Genomic DNA, 19,751 nt, shown 5'->3' on the forward strand with positions numbered 1-19,751 from the left:
TGGGCCAGTGAGGTAGGCATATGGAATTACATATGGTTAAATATGCTGATGAAAAATATTTCTACTTTAAAAAATTGTTTCTGTCTCATCAGATTCCTTGTAAAGGTTCCCAAGTTACAGGAAGTGGTAAAACAGAATGGTAGACCATCTCAGAGCATTCCAATGAAAAGGATTAAAGAGTGATGATATTAATGAACTCATGCATTTCTTAGACCATCTTAAAGCAATAGATATTCATTAAACATATAAAATCTGCATAACGCTCGCCAATGCATAGTTAATGCATCACAGAGGATAACTCGCTCACCATTCCTGTGCCTCTTAATTTCTACCTTCTTTGTGAGTGTTATTGGTGTTCTAGCTTACTTAGCATTACTGCTAGGACCCACACTAGAACTCATTGGCTGCTTGGGAGGCATAGTTAGCACTTGAGAGGCAAATCTGTGCACCACATGGTCAGTCACACACACACAATACCACATCAAAGGCAGCGAATGGAAGATCATGTCAGCAGTAATACTGCGACACACCAAGCACTGATCAGTCACATAAAGCACTGTATACTGTACTTTTACTTGTACTTGCTTGCAAGCAAAATGATGATAAAATATGAGTAAGTAAGTAAGTAAGTAAGTAAGTAAGTAAGTAAGTACAAGCAGTAAGGCCATAAGGGTGGGAGTCTGAGAGAGAGACTGAGTTCAGTTTAAAAGAGAGAATGAATCGGAAGCGGGGGACAAAGGAGAGGTGCATGGTTCTTTTTTGTGCTCACACAATCATCCCTGCACATCTGAATCATCATTCATCGCCATACAACCTGGATGTGTTAGTGGGAAGGTGCAGGAAGGCATGCATTTTAAACTTTATAATTTTACTTGCCACAGACTGAAGCTCATATTATCGGATTCTTGCACTTGTATTAAGAAAATATTCCCCAATTTACACATCTTGTATCATCAGTTTCTCGTTTAACTGACGCTTGTATAATGGGACCTCCCTGTATAATTATTACAGATATTTGATGTATGATGTATATATAGTAGAGTTGATGCTCTCTGGTCTCAGCAGTTTTATAACTTTCTTTAAGAGGATGGGGGAAGGGGAGAGAGCTGGTTCAGTTATGTTTGGTGTCACTAATGAATTATTGAAATCCTAATAAATAAATTATTAAATGGTAATGATCAAGTAGTATGCATTATGTATTTGCAGAAATCTTCCAAAGGAGATGCTCAAGAATCAGTCTCCATTAACAAGAGTCAATGCAGAAGCCAAGAATTGCAACGAACTGATAAAAATAAGGAAGTTGGGAAGAAGCAGCTGAGCCTGACTGATATGTTCAGCTTCAAAAGGTTAGTATGAAACACTCAACTCAAATAATTTCATTATGACTGTATTAATTTTAGTAGAGTTGATTATTGACTTCTTGGAAGAGAGAAATGATAGGGAACAAATTCTCAACTCAGCAATAGCTATTTTAGTCAGTCTTGTTACCTGTAGAGATTACACAGATCAGCTACAAAATTAATTAGTTGCACGACAAAGTGACATGCATTGTGGAGAGAAGGGCAGTGGGTTACAGGCTACTGCTGGAAGAAGTAAGGAAAGTTGTGCAGTCTAAAGAACATGGAAAGAACATGGAAGGACATGAATGTGGGGAAGCTTGTTACAAGAATAGGAGTTAAGTATAAAGTTGAACAAAATAAGCACATACTTTTGTTATTGTGTTTGTCCCTGAAATTTAAGGTTATAAAAAAAGAAGATTAAGGAAATAATATTTGTATTTTCTATGAACTGGGCTCCTTTCTTATATTTCTTAGAAGAATAACTTTCTTATATTTCTTAGAAGAATAATCATGAGATAAAGTATGACATTTCTCATAAAAGTCCTTTTTTATTTCTGTTAATTTAAAGTTGTCATAAAGACCAAATCCTGTGTTTCATTTTCATAATATGCCACACGAGGCATCAAGAAAAGAAAGGGTAAACTCACCAAAAGTATGTTTTGAGAAAGCACATCTTAAGTTTTTGCATTGTTTTAATACAATAAAAACACTTTGTACATGCTAATTCACTTCATTTAGGTATTGTTGGAAAATATTTTTGATACAAAATTTGATACAAGTAGTCCAGAGGTTGTCATTTATTTATTTAATTATTTATTTATTTATTTATTTATTTATTATTATTATTATTATTATTATTATTATTATTATTATTATTATTATTATTATTATTATTATTATTATTATCATTATTTTATTTTATTTTCATTTTTTTATATAGGACTTACACCTGCCGGGGGCAACAAAAATCTAAAAAAAAAAAAAAAAAAATTGAGATGCCAGTCCCTGAATAGGATCCAAAGCGGTAGTCAAAAAGTTAAAGGATAGGTGTCTTGAAACCTCCCTCTTGAAGGAATTCAAGTCATAGGAAGGTGGAAATACAGAAGCAGGTAGGGAGTTCTAAAGTTTACCAGAAAAAGGGATGAATGATTGAGAATACTGGTTAACTCTTGCATTAGAGAGGTGGACAGAATAAGGGTGAGAGAAAGAAGGAAGTCTTGTGCAATGAGGCCATAGGAGGAGGGGAGGCATGAAGTTAGCAAGATCTGATGAGTAGATAGCATGAAAGTAGCGGTAGAAGGTAGCTAGATGTGCAACATTGTGGTGATGAAAAGAGGCTGGAGACAGTCTGTTAGAGGAGAGGAGTTGATTAGACAAAAAGCTTTTGATTCCACCCTGTCTAAAAGAGTGGTTTGAGTGTTTTAAATGGGCTAATACAGACAAAAATATAGATACCAACAAAGCAATGCAAGAGTTTTGCACATTGTAGTCACCTAGGTTCCAGTATTCATCATAGATGCACCAAATAATCTCCATCCATCCATCACACCAGCCAGCAGGACCCATACAACACCTATTGCTTAGTGTAGGGACTCACATAAGCCTGGCTGAGGTTCCTTTTTTAATTTTTTGCCTGCATGCTTTTCTACTCATCTACAAGCTTCTCCCATTCTCTGATATGCTCAGAAGTACCAGGCTGAGGATCACTGCTATCACTGCTGCTCATCTTCACAAGTTTCATGAAAAAAATAAGGACAATGGACTAAGTAGTAGACATGACATGAGGGGAGCCACAATAAACTCTGCCCTGAAGCTATTTAAAAGCAGCATGACAGTTGGCCCATGGGTACCAGACAGGAAACTGATTGGCTCAAAATGTTGAATGCTCAGCTAGGTGGCAGCCACAGTGGCAAATACAGCTCTCCATTCCTTTACATGTGACCCATAACCAACTTGCAATGCAAGAGTTGGGGAAGCTAGATTACACACCTTATTTACCTGGTCTTTTCAGTAACAAAGAGATAAACTCACCTTCAGATTACAGAGGAAAGTAGCATGCTTCTATTAGTAATTTTTATTTTTTTTTTATTTATCTATTTATTTATTTATTTACTTATTTTATTTTATTTTTTTTATTTATTTTTTTTTCATGGATGACTTTTAAAACCATTTTTTTTCTTAGTGCCTCATATAGAAGAACATTCTTTCTAGAACTTACCTAGTTTTTTTTTTTTTTTTTTTTTTTTTTTTTTTATGTAGGAAGGATACTGGCCAAGGGCAACAAAAATCTAATAAAAAAAAAAATGCCCACTGAAATGCCAGTCCCTTAAAAGGGTCAAAGCAGTGGTCAAAAATTGGTGGATAAGTGTCTTGAAACCTCCCTCTTGAAGGAGTTCAAGTCATAGGAAGGTGGAAATAAAGAAGAAGGCAGGGAGTTCCAGAGTTTACCAGAGAAAGGGATGAATGATTGAGAATACTGGTTAACTCTTGCGTTAGAGAGGTGGACAGAATAGGGGTGAGAGAAAGAAGAAAGTCTTGTGCAGCGAGGCCGCGGAAGGAGGGGAGGCATCCAGTTAGCAAGATCAGAAGAGCAGTTGGCATGAAAATAGCGGTAGAAGACAGCTAGATATGCAACATTGCGGCGGTGAGAGAGGGGCTGAAGACAGTCAGTTAGAGGAGAGGAGTTGATGAGACGAAAAGCTTTTGATTCCACCCTGTCTAGAAGAGCAGTATGAGTGGAACCCCCCCAGACATGTGAAGCATACTCCATACATGGAAGGATAAGGCCCTTGTACAGAGTTAGCAGCTGGGGGGGTGAGAAAAACTGGCGGAGACGTCTCAGAACACCTAACTTCATAGAAGCTGTTTTAGCTAGAGATGAGATGTGAAGTTTCCAGTTCAGATTATAAGTAAAGGACAGACCGAGGATGTTCAGTGTAGAAGAGGGGGACAGTTGAGTGTCATTGAAGAAGAGGGGATAGTTGTCTGGAAGATTGTGTCGAGTTGATAGATGGAGGAATTGAGTTTTTGAGGCATTGAACAATACCAAGTTTGCTCTGCCCCAATCAGAAATTTTAGAAAGATCAGAAGTCAGGCGTTCTGTGGCTTCCCTGCGTGATATGTTTACCTCCTGAAGGGTTGGACGTCTATGAAAAGACGTGGAAAAGTGCAGGGTGGTATCATCAGCATAGGAGTGGATAGGACAAGAAGTTTGGTTTAGAAGATCATTAATGAATAATAAGAAGAGAGTGGGTGACAGGACAGAACCCTGAGGAACACCACTGTTAATAGATTTAGGAGAAGAACAGTGACCGTCTACCACAGCAGCAATAGAAAGGAAATTTGAGATGAAGTTACAGAGAGAAGGATAGAAACCGTAGGAGGGTAATTTGGAAATCAAAGCTTTGTGCCAGACTCTATCAAAGGCTTTTGATATGTCCAAGGCAACAGCAAAAGTTTCACCAAAGTCTCTAAAAGAGGATGACCAAGACTCAGTAAGGAAAGCCAGAAGATCACCAGTAGAGCGGCCTTGACGGAACCCATACTGGCGATCAGATAGAAGGTTGTGAAGTGATAGATGTTTAAGAATCTTCCTGTTGAGGATAGATTAAAAAACTTTAGATAAGTAGGAAATTAAAGCAATAGGATGGTAGTTTGAGGGATTAGAGCGGTCACCCTTTTTAGGAACAGGTTGAATGTAGGCAAACTTCCAGCAAGAAGGAAAGGTAGATGTTGACAGACAGAGCTGAAAGAGTTTGACTAGGCAAGGTGCAAGCACGGAGGCACAGTTTCGGAGAACAATAGGAGGGACCCCATCAGGTCCATAAGCCTTCCGAGGGTTTAGACCAGCGAGGGCATGGAAAACATCATTACGAAGAATTTTAATACGTGGCATGAAGTAGTCAGAGGGTGGAGGGGAGGGAGGAACAAGCCCAGAATCGTCCAAGGTAGAGTTTTTAGCAAAGGTTTGAGCAAAGAGTTCAGCTTTAGAAATAGATGTGATAGCAGTGGTGCCATCTGGTTGAAGTAGAGGAGGGAAAGAAGAAGAAGCAAAGTTATTGGAGATATTTTTGGCTAGATGCCAGAAATCACGAGGGGAGTTAGATCTTGAAAGGTTTTGACATTTTCTGTTAATGAAGGAGTTTTTGGCTAGTTGGAGAACAGACTTGGCATGGTTCCGGGCAGAAATATAAAGTGCATGAGATTCTGGTGATGGAAGGCTTAAGTACCTTTTGTGGGCCACCTCTCTATCATGTATAGCACGAGAACAAGCTGTGTTAAACCAAGGTTTAGAAGGTTTAGGATGAGAAAAAGAGTGAGGAATGTACGCCTCCATGCCAGACACTATCACCTCTGTTATGCGCTCAGCACACAAAGACGGGTCTCTGACACGGAAGGAGTAGTCATTCCAAGGAAAATCAGCAAAATACCTCCTCAGGTCCCACCAACTAGCAGAGGCAAAACGCCAGAGGCACCTTCGCTTAGGGGGATCCTGAGGAGGGATTGGAGTGATAGGACAAGATAAAGATATGAGATTGTGATCGGAGGAGCCCAACGGAGAAGAAAGGGTGACAGCATAAGCAGAAGGATTAGAGGTCAGGAAAAGGTCAAGAATGTTGGGCGTATCTCCAAGACGGTCAGGAATACGAGTAGGGTGTTGCACCAATTGTTCTAGGTCATGGAGGATAGCAAAGTTGTAGGCTAGTTCACCAGGATGGTCAGTGAAGGGAGAGGAAAGCCAAAGCTGGTGGTGAACATTGAAGTCTCCAAGAATGGAGATCTCTGCAAAAGGGAAGAGGGTCAGAATGTGCTCCACTTTGGAAGTTAAGTAGTCAAAGAATTTCTTATAGTCAGAGGAGTTAGGAGAGAGGTATACAGCACAGATAAATTTAGTATGAGAATGACTCTGTAGTCGTAGCCAGATGGTGGAAAACTCGGAAGATTCAAGAGCGTGGGCACGAGAGCAGGTTAAGTCATTGCGCACATAAACGCAGCATCCAGCTTTGGATCGAAAATGAGGATAGAGAAAGTAGGAGGGAACAGAAAAGGGGCTACTGTCAGTTGCCTCAGACACCTGAGTTTTCGTTAGGAAAAGAAGATGAGGTTTAGAAGAGGAGAGGTGGTGTTCTACAGATTGAAAATTAGATCTTAGACCGCGAATGTTGCAGAAGTTAATGAAGAAAAAGTTGAGGGGGGTGTCAAGACACTTAGGGTCGTCGACGGAAAGGCAGTCCGACCTGGGGACATTTATGGTCCCCTCCCCAGATGGGGACTCCGAGGCTGGTGTAGGAGTCGCCATGATTTTAAAATTTTTGAGTGAAGGGTATGTGTGTTATTAGGTGCTTGTAGTTTTGTGTGGAGGAAGAGAGTTGTCTTTAGAGGGCAGGCTGTGACTACCCCCTTGTGTTGTGAGACACAAAGGGAAACATTCAGTGAGGTCACAGCTGGGTTTAATGATAAGTTCACAGCACCCCCTGAACAGTGCTTTAGACCTCACTGGGAGTAATTATCGTTTCGGCAGGTGTCTACTGCCTCCTCCTCTAGTTAGAATAAAAAGTTGAACAATTTGAGTCACTTCACATTCTCTCCAAAGATTCATTCTTTATGAACATACCTAGTTAGAATAAAAAAAGTTGAACAATTTAAGTCATTTCACATTCTTCCCAAAGATGACACTACTAAAAGTAAAAGTTCCTTAATCCAATGATTGTAATTCAAATTGTTCTACAGTCCAATTATTTCTTGCTTCTTAGTCTTATTTGTCAGCATTATCACAAGCAGTAATGCAATTTAGTGGTACTTATTTTCTAGCACAATTATTACATCATATAAAATAATGCCAGTCAGAACACACAGAGCCTGACCATACAAGCAAGCACAAAAAAATTGTAAACAAGTAAGCATTCAGTCCTCTATCTGGCTCATTGTGTTTCAAGATTTCACACTTATAGTTTCAAAATTGATTTTTATTTTGTTCCTCATGTTTAAAGATTACACATCTTTTTTTCCACTGGTATATTTTTTAAAACATATATGTACCATCACTTTATTAATCATCATTATCCCAGCAATTGTCTATGGGCCTTTTGCCATACATTTGGTATATATATATATATATATATATATATATATATATATATATATATATATATATATATATATATATATATATATATATATATATATATATATATATATATATATATATATACACACACACACACACACACACACACAGAATTTAAGTGGTCTTGGAAAATTTTGATGGAATATAATCGGATTTCATAATGCTCAGTACAAATTGATTTTCAAAATTATGTGTATTATGTATTTCTTCTTGGGGCACCACTCTATACTTTTTTTCTCTATACTTGAAGTTTGTTTGTTTGTTTGTTTTTTTGCTAATTTCAGTGACTCTAGTTCCCTTGCAGTTTGGACTAAAAGTCTTTTTAACTGTACAGGGAATCCTTAGTATGTTGGAAAAACTTATTTGATAGATGTATTTATGTCAGGCTCATTTTGTCTATTAAGGGATAATAAATCAGTTGTGGAATGGTAAAGATAATGAAACACATTGACCTGAGAATCTTTGATAATGTAGAGAATAGATTAGATTATGAAAATAAGGAAGAGTATGCAAGAGTAGAATAAATGCAGGAAATTGAAATGTGTTTCCTAGTGAACAGTTCTTTGGCTGCCTGACTCCCAAAGTGGAGCACATTTTAATCCATTTTCCTTCTGAAATCACCAGACTATAGATGTATATTTCAGCTTTCAACACCAGCCTTAGCTGTCATCATCTCTAACTGACCAGTCTGGTGAACATGCCTTCAGCTTGTTTTGCATGACCTAAAGCAATTGATGCATCATTTTACTAACATTCTTGATTGTCTTAGAGATGCATCCAATATTCTTGATCTTTTCCTAACTTCTAGTCCTTCAGCTTAAATGTGGCAAAAGTGTTTCCTCAGTTGGGCTTCTCTGATCACTGTCTTATTTCTATGTTGTATCTTATTACTGTAGTATTGCCTCTGGATCCACCGAAGAACAAATGTTTTGGTGTAATCCCTTTTCGAATGGTAGGACCTGAGAAGACACTTCAGATTTTCACCTGGAATGACTATTTAACTATGTCAGAGATCCCTCATTTTGTGCAGAGGTCATAACAGAGGAATACATTCCACACACCTACTCCAGCCTGTAAGCTCATAAACTCAGGTTCAGTTAATCTTGCTCTTGTGTTGTCCAGGATAGAGAGACAGCCCTCAAAACAGTACTTCAGCCTTCCTTATCTTTAAAATTCATGTCCATAATATTTCATCCCAAAACCATGCCAAATTTGCCTTTCAAATAATATCTCCTAACAGTGTTTCCTCATCATTATCTTCTCTGTTTTATCCACTGCCATTTCCTCTTTCTCTTAGTTGAACCATGTACCATTGTTAATAACACTAGGTGATTTTGGTTTTGTTCCATCTTCAGCTCTACTGTATGACCATATTATGCTTGTTGTTGAATTTTTTTTAAATTATGTTTTCTATGTCCCTTTCTGGCCTTGATCCAGTGGAGTGGTTGTGATGAATTCATTCCCACTATTCTCTGTAGTTGTACTTGTGTACTTGCTTTGTCAAATCCTCCCAGCTCTGTCTATCATTGTCTGCTTTTCCTTCATGCAGGAAGTTTGTGTCTATCATTGTCTGCTTTTCCTTCATGCAGGAAGTTTGCATATATTCATCTTGTTCTTAAACTATTGCCATATACTTTGACTTGCTGTTTTTCTAGGGCTTTAAAGTCTACCCTTAACAGGAAGATTCCTAAGCATTTATCTCCTCAATATCTTGTTTCTAATCATTAGTATGGATTCCAAGAAAATAAATCCACTGGTGATCTTGCTTTCCTTATAGAATTTTTGCCATACTTTTCTCAGGAATTTCAGTGAAATCTTTACTGTTGCCTTGGACATATCAAAAGCTTTTGATATATTTTGCTAAAGTTTTTAATTTATAAATTCCCACATTTGGTCATTATCCATTTCTGCACTTTTATCTTTTGCACTTTTTTATTTCAGGTTTCCTCTCTGACCACTCTGTCACTGCAGTGGCAGATGGTCACTGTGTTTCTCCTAAACCTATTAACAATGGTGTTTCACAGCTGTCATATCCTTGTATTTATAAACAGTCTTCTCAACCAAATCTTATGCTCTCTTAATGCTGATGACTATACCTTGCACTTCTACATGTTATTTGGCAGATCTCAAACTCAACAAGAATTAAGCATTTAACAGAGAGAAGTCAGAGAATGGTTATAATCTTTCTTTATTTCCAAATGAAGCTAGTCTTGTCTTATTCAATGTCCCAAAAACTTGATTTCTTCATATATCCACTCCACATAGCTTTCCACCTGGGAGGAAGAACAGACAGATATTAGGGAGATTATTGTTTGAGGAAAACATAGAAAGAAGGAAACAGATATTATATTAATTTTGGAAGAAAAGAGAAGAAAAGAAGGGAAGAGAGAACAATAAGGAAGAGAAACATTAGGGAAGCACTGTTGGATGAAGGTATCTTCCCGACAACAACCTGAACTGAAGAATACTGCTCATTGTTCACCCTCTTCAGACAGTTTATTTCCTCTCTCCTATGTAAATGACAATGATTGTACATCAGATCTCATTGCTTCTACAAGTGATGAAGATGACAGTAATGATACTGACAGGTTAGCACTTGATCCAAAGAAAAGTTATGAAGGATCCAGCAAATTACATTGGTATGCATAAAGATCATTTTCACATACTTGATGTTGATGATCACTTGTACAGGCACTGCAGGATACATCACTGTAGATATGTTTGGTGTAACCAAAATCTAGGTATGTCATATTTGCTCATTGCATGCCAGTCATGGCTAGCTACCTGAAGGGACTTCTTTGTTGGCCACCTTCTAAAGTAATGAAGCAATGATCTTCAAATTCACTCACTACCATAATGTTGAAACAATAAGAGACTTTTGAAACTGAAACAGAAAACTTTCCTCAGCCATTTCCCAGAATATGACTTGGTCTCAATCCAAGAAATGTAGCACCAGGAAGTATTTGATATCTTATACTCCAAGTGCACTTAAAAATTTCATTTCAGTTGGTAGATCTGGTCGCTGCACTGATGTGGAACTGTTGAAGGAATCAGGTTAATTAGACCTTTTTAAAACCAGGAACTACTGTTTTGCCAGACTGAGGTATTGAGGAAGTTGAAGCCCATCTGGCAAGCTAGAGGTTGTCATCTTGTACATTCCAAAAGTGTATCAAAGGATGGAAAGTGATGTGGTCAAAATATATTCCAAATGAAAACTATTGCAGCCCCAAGGATCCACATTGAGAGAGTGATCCATCATGTAATAATATTTAAGCTTTTAGAAAAGCATTCCTGCATCTGTTTGTATATGGTGGATTTGTTGGATGATGATGTAAATAGTTTGTGGGCTAGTCAACCTTCGAGGATGAATTGTTAGAATGTGATTGACCTGTATGTGTGGAAGTTCTCGTATATATATGTGTGTGTGTGTGTGTGTGTGTGTGTGTGTGTGTGTGTGTGTGTGTGTCTGTGTGTGTGTGTTTTTATCTAGTTGTATTTACCTAGTTGTGTTTTACAGAAAAAGAGCTATGCTTGTGCTGTCCTGTCTCCATATCTATAAGCATTCAGCTTAACTTTAAATTCATGAATATTTTTTGCTTGTACCACTGTTTCATCTAAGTTGTTCCATATTTCTATGCTTCTGTTTGGGAAACCATATTTCTTGACATCTCTTCTACTTGCTGTTTTCTTCAATTTCACTCCATTTCCTCTTGTATCTCTTGAGTCCCACACAAATAAGTCTTCTTTGTCAACTTGATCCTTACCCTTTAAAGCTCTGTATATAGCAATCAGGTCTCCTCTTTCTCTTCTCTCTTGTAATGATGGAAGCTTCAGTCTTCTTAATCTTTCTTCATAGGTTAAATCTCTCAAACTTGGTACCAATTTGGTTGCAGCTCTTTGGATCCTTTCTATTTTCCTTATTTCCTTTTTATTATGGGGTGACCAAACAATTATGGCACATTCCAGTTTTGGTCGAATCACATATTCCATCAACTTTTTCATCATCTCTTCATCCATGTAAGCAAATGCCCATTTCATCTTTCTTAATAACTCATAGGTTTCCCCAACTATTTTGTTTACATGTTTTTCTAGTGATAAATTATCACTGATTGTAATTCCGAAGTCTTTTCTTCTTTGGTTTTCTTAATTTCCACTTCTCCCATTGGTGTAGGAACTTGTCAATCTTCTTTTGCTTTTTCCTTATTCCATCACCTTGCATTTCTTTGCATTGAATTCTATTTCCCATTCTTACTCCATTTATATATCTTATTTAGAACTTTTTGTAATATTTCACAATCCACATTGTTTTTCCACCCTTTTCAATAATTTTGTATTGTCTGCAAACAGACTTATGTAACTGTCAACCTCATCCACCATATTGTTGACATACACCAGAAACATTACGGGGGGTAAGACTGCCCCCTGTGGTACTCCACTTGTAACTCTACACCATTCTGATTTTTCTCCCTTTATCACTGTTCTCATTTCTCTGTCCCTCAAGAAGTCTGTAAACCAATTCAGTGTGTTTCCTTGCAAACCCCCAATATTTTGAATTTTCCATAGCAGTCTCTGGTGTGGTACCTTATCAAATGTTTTTTTACGTCTAAATAAACAGTCTGCCCAACCCTCTCTCTCTCTTGAATTATATCAATTGCTCTACTATAAAAACTCACTAAATTCGTGACACAAGATCTTCCACTTCTGAAACCAAATTGTCTGTCAGTCAATGTATGTGTTTCTTCTAAATATTCCATCCATCTGTTTTTAACTATTCTTTCTGCTATTTTTGCCACAACACTTGTTAGGGACACTGGTCTGTAATTCAGTGGATCTTCTTTATTAACTCCTTTAAAAATGGGCACAATATCGGCTCTCTTCCAGTCTAGAGAAATTTTTCCTTCCTTAAAAGAACATACTATGGTATTGTGTATACCTTCTGCCAGATGTTCACAACATTCCTTAAGTATCCAGTTGGACACTCCATCTGGTCCTTGACCAGATGGAGTTTGGACATCCAAATCTTTCATAATCTTCTTAATTTCACTTATGTCCACCTGTATCTCTCTCATCACATTGTCTCTGTGCCATCCTCTTTCTCCTTCAAATTTGCCTTCTTTGGTAAAATACTGACTAGAAGCACTTGTTCATTGATTCTGCTTGTAACCATGTATCTTTGCATGTAATATCATCTTTCGTTAATTTATCTATTGTTTGCCTGTTTTTCATCTTCCCATTCACATATCTGAAGAATAACTTCGGGTCATCTTTGCATTTGTTTACTGTATCTTTCTCATAATTCCTTTCTTCATCTCTCAGGATTCTGATATATTCATTTCTTGCCTTCTTGAAATCTTCCCATTTCTCACTTCCTTTTTTTCTCCATCTATTCCATGCTGCATCTTTTTCTTTTCTTGCTGTTATACATCTTGTATTAAACCAGTCTTTTTTCCTTTTCACTTCCTTTGTTTTGATCTTCGGTACATATCTACTGACCCCTTCATTATAAATTTCCATGAATATGTCCCACTTTTCCTGCGTACAGCCTGCCATGAACAGTTGTTTCCATTTAGCCTCTGCAAAATATTCCCTCAACCTGATAAAATCTGCTTTCCTGTAATTATATCTCCCATTCTTGTAAATTTAATTCCTATTTTCTATTGGACCACTGCCTATACTGAATTCAATTAACAGATGGTCACTTTTACCTAGTGGGCACTGATAATTTATTCCTTCGATGATGTCCATTTCTTTTGTAAACACCAAGTCTAGCCTAGATGTCTCTTCATTACCCCCAAATCTTGTATTTTCTCCAATCCATTGGGTCATAGTATTTGTCATTACTAAATTTAGAAGCATATATCCCCATGACTCTTCTTTCCCGTCCATGGTCCACTCTTCCCAGCATACCTCCTTGCAATTAAAGTCACCCATAAGTGTTATATTATTACTCTCTGCCAGTATTCTCTCCAAACAGTTACTAGTATCTCAACAATAATTTATATTTTCTGTTGTCTCATTTAGTTTAACTTCAGTAATACCCATGATGTCAGGCTGCTTTATCTTAATATAATTATTCAATTCTCACAATATTGATATTAAATAATCTATATTTCTATATGCCACTGTCCACTTTTATTTTTCCATACATTATTTACATTTTCTATTCTCTGCCAGTATTTTCTCCAAACAGTTACTGGTATCTCTTAACAATAATTTATAATCCTCTTGTGTCCATGCATTCATCTTTGGGGGTATATAAGCCACTGCAAAATCTCTTCTTCCTTCTCCTTTCCTTTTTGTTTGAATTCTAATTACTTACGCCATTCCTTCTCCTGTTTCAACCTCTTCCACTATTATACTCTTCTTTGTAAGTAACATGACTCCTCCCCCTTTCTTATTATTTCTATGTTTTATCCACACATTATAATTACTATTACCAATTCTTATATTTTCTGTTGTCTCATTTAGTTTAACTTCAGTAATACCCATGCTGTTGGGCTGCTTTATCTTAATATAATTATTCAATTCTCGCAATGTTGATATTAAACCATTTATATTTGTATATGCCAATGTCCACTTTTTTATTTTTCCATACATTATTTACATTTTCTATTCTTTTTTTGTCAGATACCACTTCCTGAGCCTCTTGTATTTTACCTTCCAATAGAACTTTCTTTTCTCTTCCTCTGTTCTGTTCAAATTTTTTACCTTTGCTTCTTTTATTAGATCACTTACCTTGAGTCCTCATTCATATCCCTCTTTATCCAAACTTTCCTGTATTGCTCTGTCTTGTCCAATTTCCATGCATTCAATATCACTTCCATGGCTGTTGTTTGTGCCCTAAATTTTATTTTCAGTGGTTGCTCTTCTCCTTCTATATACTTCCCCAGTCTATGTATTTCCTCAGTTTCACTTATCCAGTTCTCCCCTTCTCTATGTATATTTCTTACAACGTCCTCTGTTACCTTTTTTTGTTCTCTTTCCCTCTTGTATCTTACCGGCTCTGTTTCCTCTTTTAATCCATATATAACAATACATTTATTTTTGTCCACTGTGTCTCTTACCATCGATTCCTTCTGTTTGATCACTTTCACAATTTCCTTACTTAAATCTGTCTTTTCCTTCTTTTGTGCTTCTATGATTTCTGTAAAGTTAACTTTTTCTTCCTCTTTTTCCTTCCTCCAAATTTGATGTTCACTTTTCATTTATATCACTTCATGTTCCTGTTTTTTAACAATATCATTGTTTTCCTTCAATTTTGTTTTTAGATCAGCACATAGTGTTTTCAATCCTTTGTTTTTCTCTTCCAGGTCATGTTGTTTTTTTTTTATTTTTTCACTCTTTCAATGAGGTCACTGATCATCCCTTCCATCTAAGCTACTTTCCTTCCTTGCATTTTATCATGTAGTTCATTATCTTCCTCAAATCCTGGGAATGGTGACCCCGTTGGCAAGACTCCATTCCCACCTATGGCGTCTGCCTTGCTGGAGCTTTTACTCATTTTATTACATCTGTTACTACTTAAATTTTGCTCCTAGTGGTGGCTATGGTCAAACAAAAACCTTTCTCTGCTGGACCTTGGATCGCTGTTTTTTTTTTTTTTTCTTTTTTTTTTTATTATTATGTAGGAAGGACACTGGCCAAGGACAACAAAAATCTAATAAAAAAAAATGCCCACTGAAATGCCAGTCCCATAAAAGGGTCAAAGCAGTGGTCAAAAATTGATGGATAAGTGTCTTGAAACCTCCCTCTTGAAGGAATTTAAGTCATAGGAAGGTGGAAATACAGAAGCAGGCAGGGAGATCCAGAGTTTACCAGAGAAAGGGATGAATGATTGAGAATACTGGTTAACTCTTGCGTTAGAGAGGTGGACAGAATAGGGGTGAGAGAAAGAAGAAAGTCTTGTGCAGCGAGGCCGCGGAAGGAGGGGAGGCATGCAGTTAGCGAGATCAGAAGAGCAGTTAGCATGAAAATAGCGGTAGAAGACAGCTAGATATGCAACATTGCGGCGGTGAGAGAGAGGCTGAAGACAGTCAGTTAGAGGAGAGGAGTTGATGAGACGAAAAGCTTTTGATTCCACCCTGTCTAGAAGAGCAGTATGAGTGGAAGCCCCCCAGACATGTGAAGCATACTCCATACATGGACGGATAAGGCCCTTGTACAGAGTTAGCAGCTGGGGGGGTGAGAAAAACTGGCGGAGACGTCTCACAACACCTAACTTCATAGAAGCTGTTTTAGCTAGAGATGAGATGTGAAGTTTCCAGTTCAGATTATAAGTAAAGGACAGACCGAGGATGTTCAGTGTAGAAGAGGGGGACAGTTGAGTGTCATTGAAGAAGAGGGGATAGTTGTCCGAAAGGTTGTGTCGAGTTGATAGATGGAGGAATTGAGTTTTTGAGGCATTGAACAATACCAAGTTTGCTCTGCTCCAATCAGAAATTTTAGAAAGATCAGAAGTCAGGCATTCTGTGGCTTCCCTGTGTGATATGTTTACCTCCTGAAGGGTTGGATGTCTATGAAAAGACGTGGAAAAGTGCAGGGTGGTATCATCAGCGTAGGAGTGGATAGGACAAGAAGTTTGGTTTAGAAGATCATTAATGAATAATAAGAAGAGAGTGGGTGACAGGACAGAACCCTGAGGAACACCACTGTTAATAGATTTAGGAGAAGAACAGTGACCGTCTACCACAGCAGCAATAGAACGGTCAGAAAGGAAACTTGAGATGAAGTTACAGAGAGAAGGATAGAAACCGTAGGAGGGTAGTTTGGAAATCAAAGCTTTGTGCCAGACTCTATCAAAAGCTTTTGATATGTCCAAGGCAACAGCAAAAGTTTCACCAAAATCTCTAAAATAGGATGACCAAGACTCAGTAAGGAAAGCCAGAAGATCACCAGTAGAGCGGCCTTGACGGAACCCATACTGGCGATCAGATAGAAGGTTGTGAAGTGATAGATGTTTAAGAATCTTCCTGTTGAGGATAGATTCAAAAACTTTAGATAGGCAGGAAATTAAAGCAATAGGACGGTAGTTTGAGGGATTAGAACAGTCACCCTTTTTAGGAACAGGTTGAATGTAGGCAAACTTCCAGCAAGAAGGAAAGGTAGATGTTGACAGACAGAGCTGAAAGAGTTTGACTAGGCTAGGTGCAAGCACGGAGGCACAGTTTCGGAGAACAATAGGAGGGACCCCATCAGGTCCATAAGCCTTCCGAGGGTTTAGGCCAGCGAGGGCATGGAAAACATCATTGCTTGTTTACTCGACGATGACGTGTGTGTGTGTGTGTGTGTGTGTGTGTGTGTGTGTGTGTGTGTGTGTGTGTGTGTGTGTGTGTGTGTGTGTGTGTGTGTGTGTGTGTATTTACCTAGTTGTGACATACAGGAGAGGAGCTAAGCTCATACTGTCCCATCTCCATAACTGTTTTTATCCAACTTTTCCTTAGTCATAAATAATTGTAGTACGCACCACTTCCCATTCCAGTCCATTCCATGCTTCTATGCTTATATGAGGGAAGCTAAACTTCTTTATGCCCCTTCTGCAGGTGGTTACTTTTAGTTTTCTTCCATGTCCTCTTGTTTCTCTTTCGTTCATTATAAAGAGATGTTCCGTATCTAGTTTTTCCATCCCACTCAGCAATCTGTACAATGCAATCAAGTCACCTCTCTCTCATCTCTTTTCTAAGGTTGGGAGTTGCACTTTAGCTAGTCACTCCTCATATGACAAGTCTTGCAATTGTGTTATCATCTTTGTTGCTGCTCTCTGTATTCCTTCCAACTTTTTTATGTGCTTTTTTTCATGTGGTGACCAAATAACCGCTGTGTATTCTAATCTTGGATCTATCATTTCGGTGATTATTTTCCACATCATTTCTACATCCAGATAAGCAAAGGCAACTCTTATATATATATTTCTTAGTAGGCTGAGAGTTTCACCTGTTATCTTGTTAATATATTTTCTGGTGATAAATTCTCTGAGAAAATCACTCCCAGATCTTTTTCATTTTTTGTCTTTTTATTGTTTCATTCCCCATCTTATAGTTATAGCTACACCTGTTACTTTTTCCAAATTCCATCTTTTTACACTTACCAGAGTTAAATTCCATTTGCCATCTGTTCCTCCACTCCCACACCTTGTCTATATCTCTTTGTAATTCTTCACAATCTTCTGTTCCCTTCACTCTTCTCATAAGTTTTGCATTGTCAGCAAAAAGACTCACATAGCTGGATACATTCTCCACCACATCATTTATATACACCATGAACATTATTGGTGCCAACACTGACCCTTGGGGGACCCCGCTTAATACTGGGCTCCACTCTGATGTCTTGTCCCTAATTATTGTTCGCAAATCTCTGTTTTTAAGGAAATCGTCCATCCATTTCAGCATCTTTTCATTTATACCACCTATCTTTTCTAGCTTCCACAGCAGTCTATTATGTGGCACTTTATCAAAAGCTTTTCTTAAATCTAGATAAATACAGTCTGCCCAACCATGTCTCTCCTGTATGATATCAGTCACTCTTGAATAATAACATAATAAGTTGTGAGAATGTCCTTATCTTCCAAAAACTTGGTCCATTTGTTCTTTATTATCCTTTCACATATTTTTTGCAACCACACTCGTCAGCAAAACTGGTCTGTAATTTAGTGGGTCTTGTGTGCCTCCTTTAAAAATGGGTACGATGTTTGCCCTTTTTCAATCCTGTGGAACTATTCCTTCATTAATAAGGGATACATATGATGGTATGTAATTTATCATTATGCTGGTTAGTGCATTCTTTTATTACCCATTCCGCACTCCACCCGGTCTTGTGGCCTTTCTCACATCTAACATTTTGATGATTTCATCAATTTCCTCTTTTGTTACTTGAAATTCCTCTATTTATCCATTTTCAGGTGTGCACAATGGCCTTATAAATTCCTTTTCCTTTGTAAAAACTTCCTTAAAGCTCTTATTTATCACTTCTGCCATTTCTTTCAGGTCTTCATAAACCACTCCATCTACCATTAGCTTTCCTATACTCACTTTGCTTTTCTGTTTACCATTCACATATCTATAGAAGAGTTTGGGCTCATGTTTATACCTGTCTATTATATCTTTTTCAAACTGTCTTTGTTTGTCCCTCAGGATCTTGACATAATCATTTCTTGCTTGTTTGTAATTATTCCATAGGTTAATTCTTTTACTTTTCCTCCATTTTTTCCATGTATCCTCTTTTGTCCTTCTTGCTGCTTTGCATCTTTTATTAAACCATTCTTTTTTACCAGCTATTACTGTCTGCTTTTTAGGCACAAACTTTTTTCACCTTTATATATTTTAAGAAATTCATCCCACTTCTCTTGGAATATGTGGCAGTGGTGTGGTCTCCTTTTACAAGGAGGAATATTATAAAATTGGAAAGAGTACAAAGAACAGTCACTAAGATGGTTCCATAGTTGAGTAAGTTGACCTATGAAGAGAGATTAAGAATGTTGGAAATGTTTTATAAACTGAGACACACAGAGTGCAAGAGGACACAGTAAAAAGTTTAAGAAAGTTAACTATAGAAGAGACATCAAGAAGTATAGTTTTCCTCACAGAAGTGTGAACAAATGGAAGGAACTCAGTGAAGACATTGTCAATGCCGAAACTGTCCATGGTTTTAAGACCAAACTGGATAGAGACGAGATACTATGAGATTACTCCCCTCCTGTAAACCATAATTAGGTAAATACACAAATACAAGAAAATAAAATAGAGAAAAACAGTAAAAATGAAGGACTAAATGTGATGTATACCAACAGAGGCAGATTGATACACAGAAAACTGGAATTACAAGACTATTTAAAAAAAGAAAAATCCAAATTTGGTATGTTTAACAGAAACAAAGCAGAAAGAAGAAAACCAGATAGTCATTAACAATAACTACAATATATGGAGAAGAGACAGGATTGATAAAGGAGGTGGAGGTGTATTGATAATTGTCATCGCCATCACTGTGTGTGTGTGTGTGTGTGTGTGTGTGTGTGTGTCATGTAAGAGGGCCATTGGCCAAGGGCAACAAAAAATTTTAATAGAAAGCCCTACTTAATGCCAGTTTCCACAGAGATGTCAGATAAAAAAAAAAAAAGACAAGTGTCTTGAAACCTCCCTTTTGAAAGAGTTCAAGTCATAAGAAGGAGAAAATATAGAAGTAGGTAGGGAGTTCCAGGGTTTACCAGAGAAAGGGATGAATGACTGAGAATACTGGTCAACTCTTGCAGTAAAGGTGGACAGAATAGGGGTGAGAGAAGGAAAAAAGTTTTG

At 37.5% G+C, this 19,751-nt stretch overlaps 1 protein-coding gene across 1 annotated transcript in view; it reads left to right on the forward strand.

Moving 5' to 3' along the window:
- The window catches only part of LOC135102525 (exonuclease 1-like), a 116,221-nt gene that overhangs the window by 90,969 nt on the left and 5,501 nt on the right, over positions 1–19,751 (forward strand). Inside the window, exon 10 of the mRNA XM_064007805.1 lies at positions 1,207–1,346. Within this exon, the coding sequence (XP_063863875.1) occupies positions 1,207–1,346 (140 nt within the window). The remainder of the gene's footprint in view (positions 1–1,206; positions 1,347–19,751) is intronic.

The sequence above is a fragment of the Scylla paramamosain genome, chromosome 8 (assembly GCF_035594125.1).
Source record: "Scylla paramamosain isolate STU-SP2022 chromosome 8, ASM3559412v1, whole genome shotgun sequence".
NCBI lineage: Eukaryota > Metazoa > Arthropoda > Malacostraca > Decapoda > Portunidae > Scylla > Scylla paramamosain.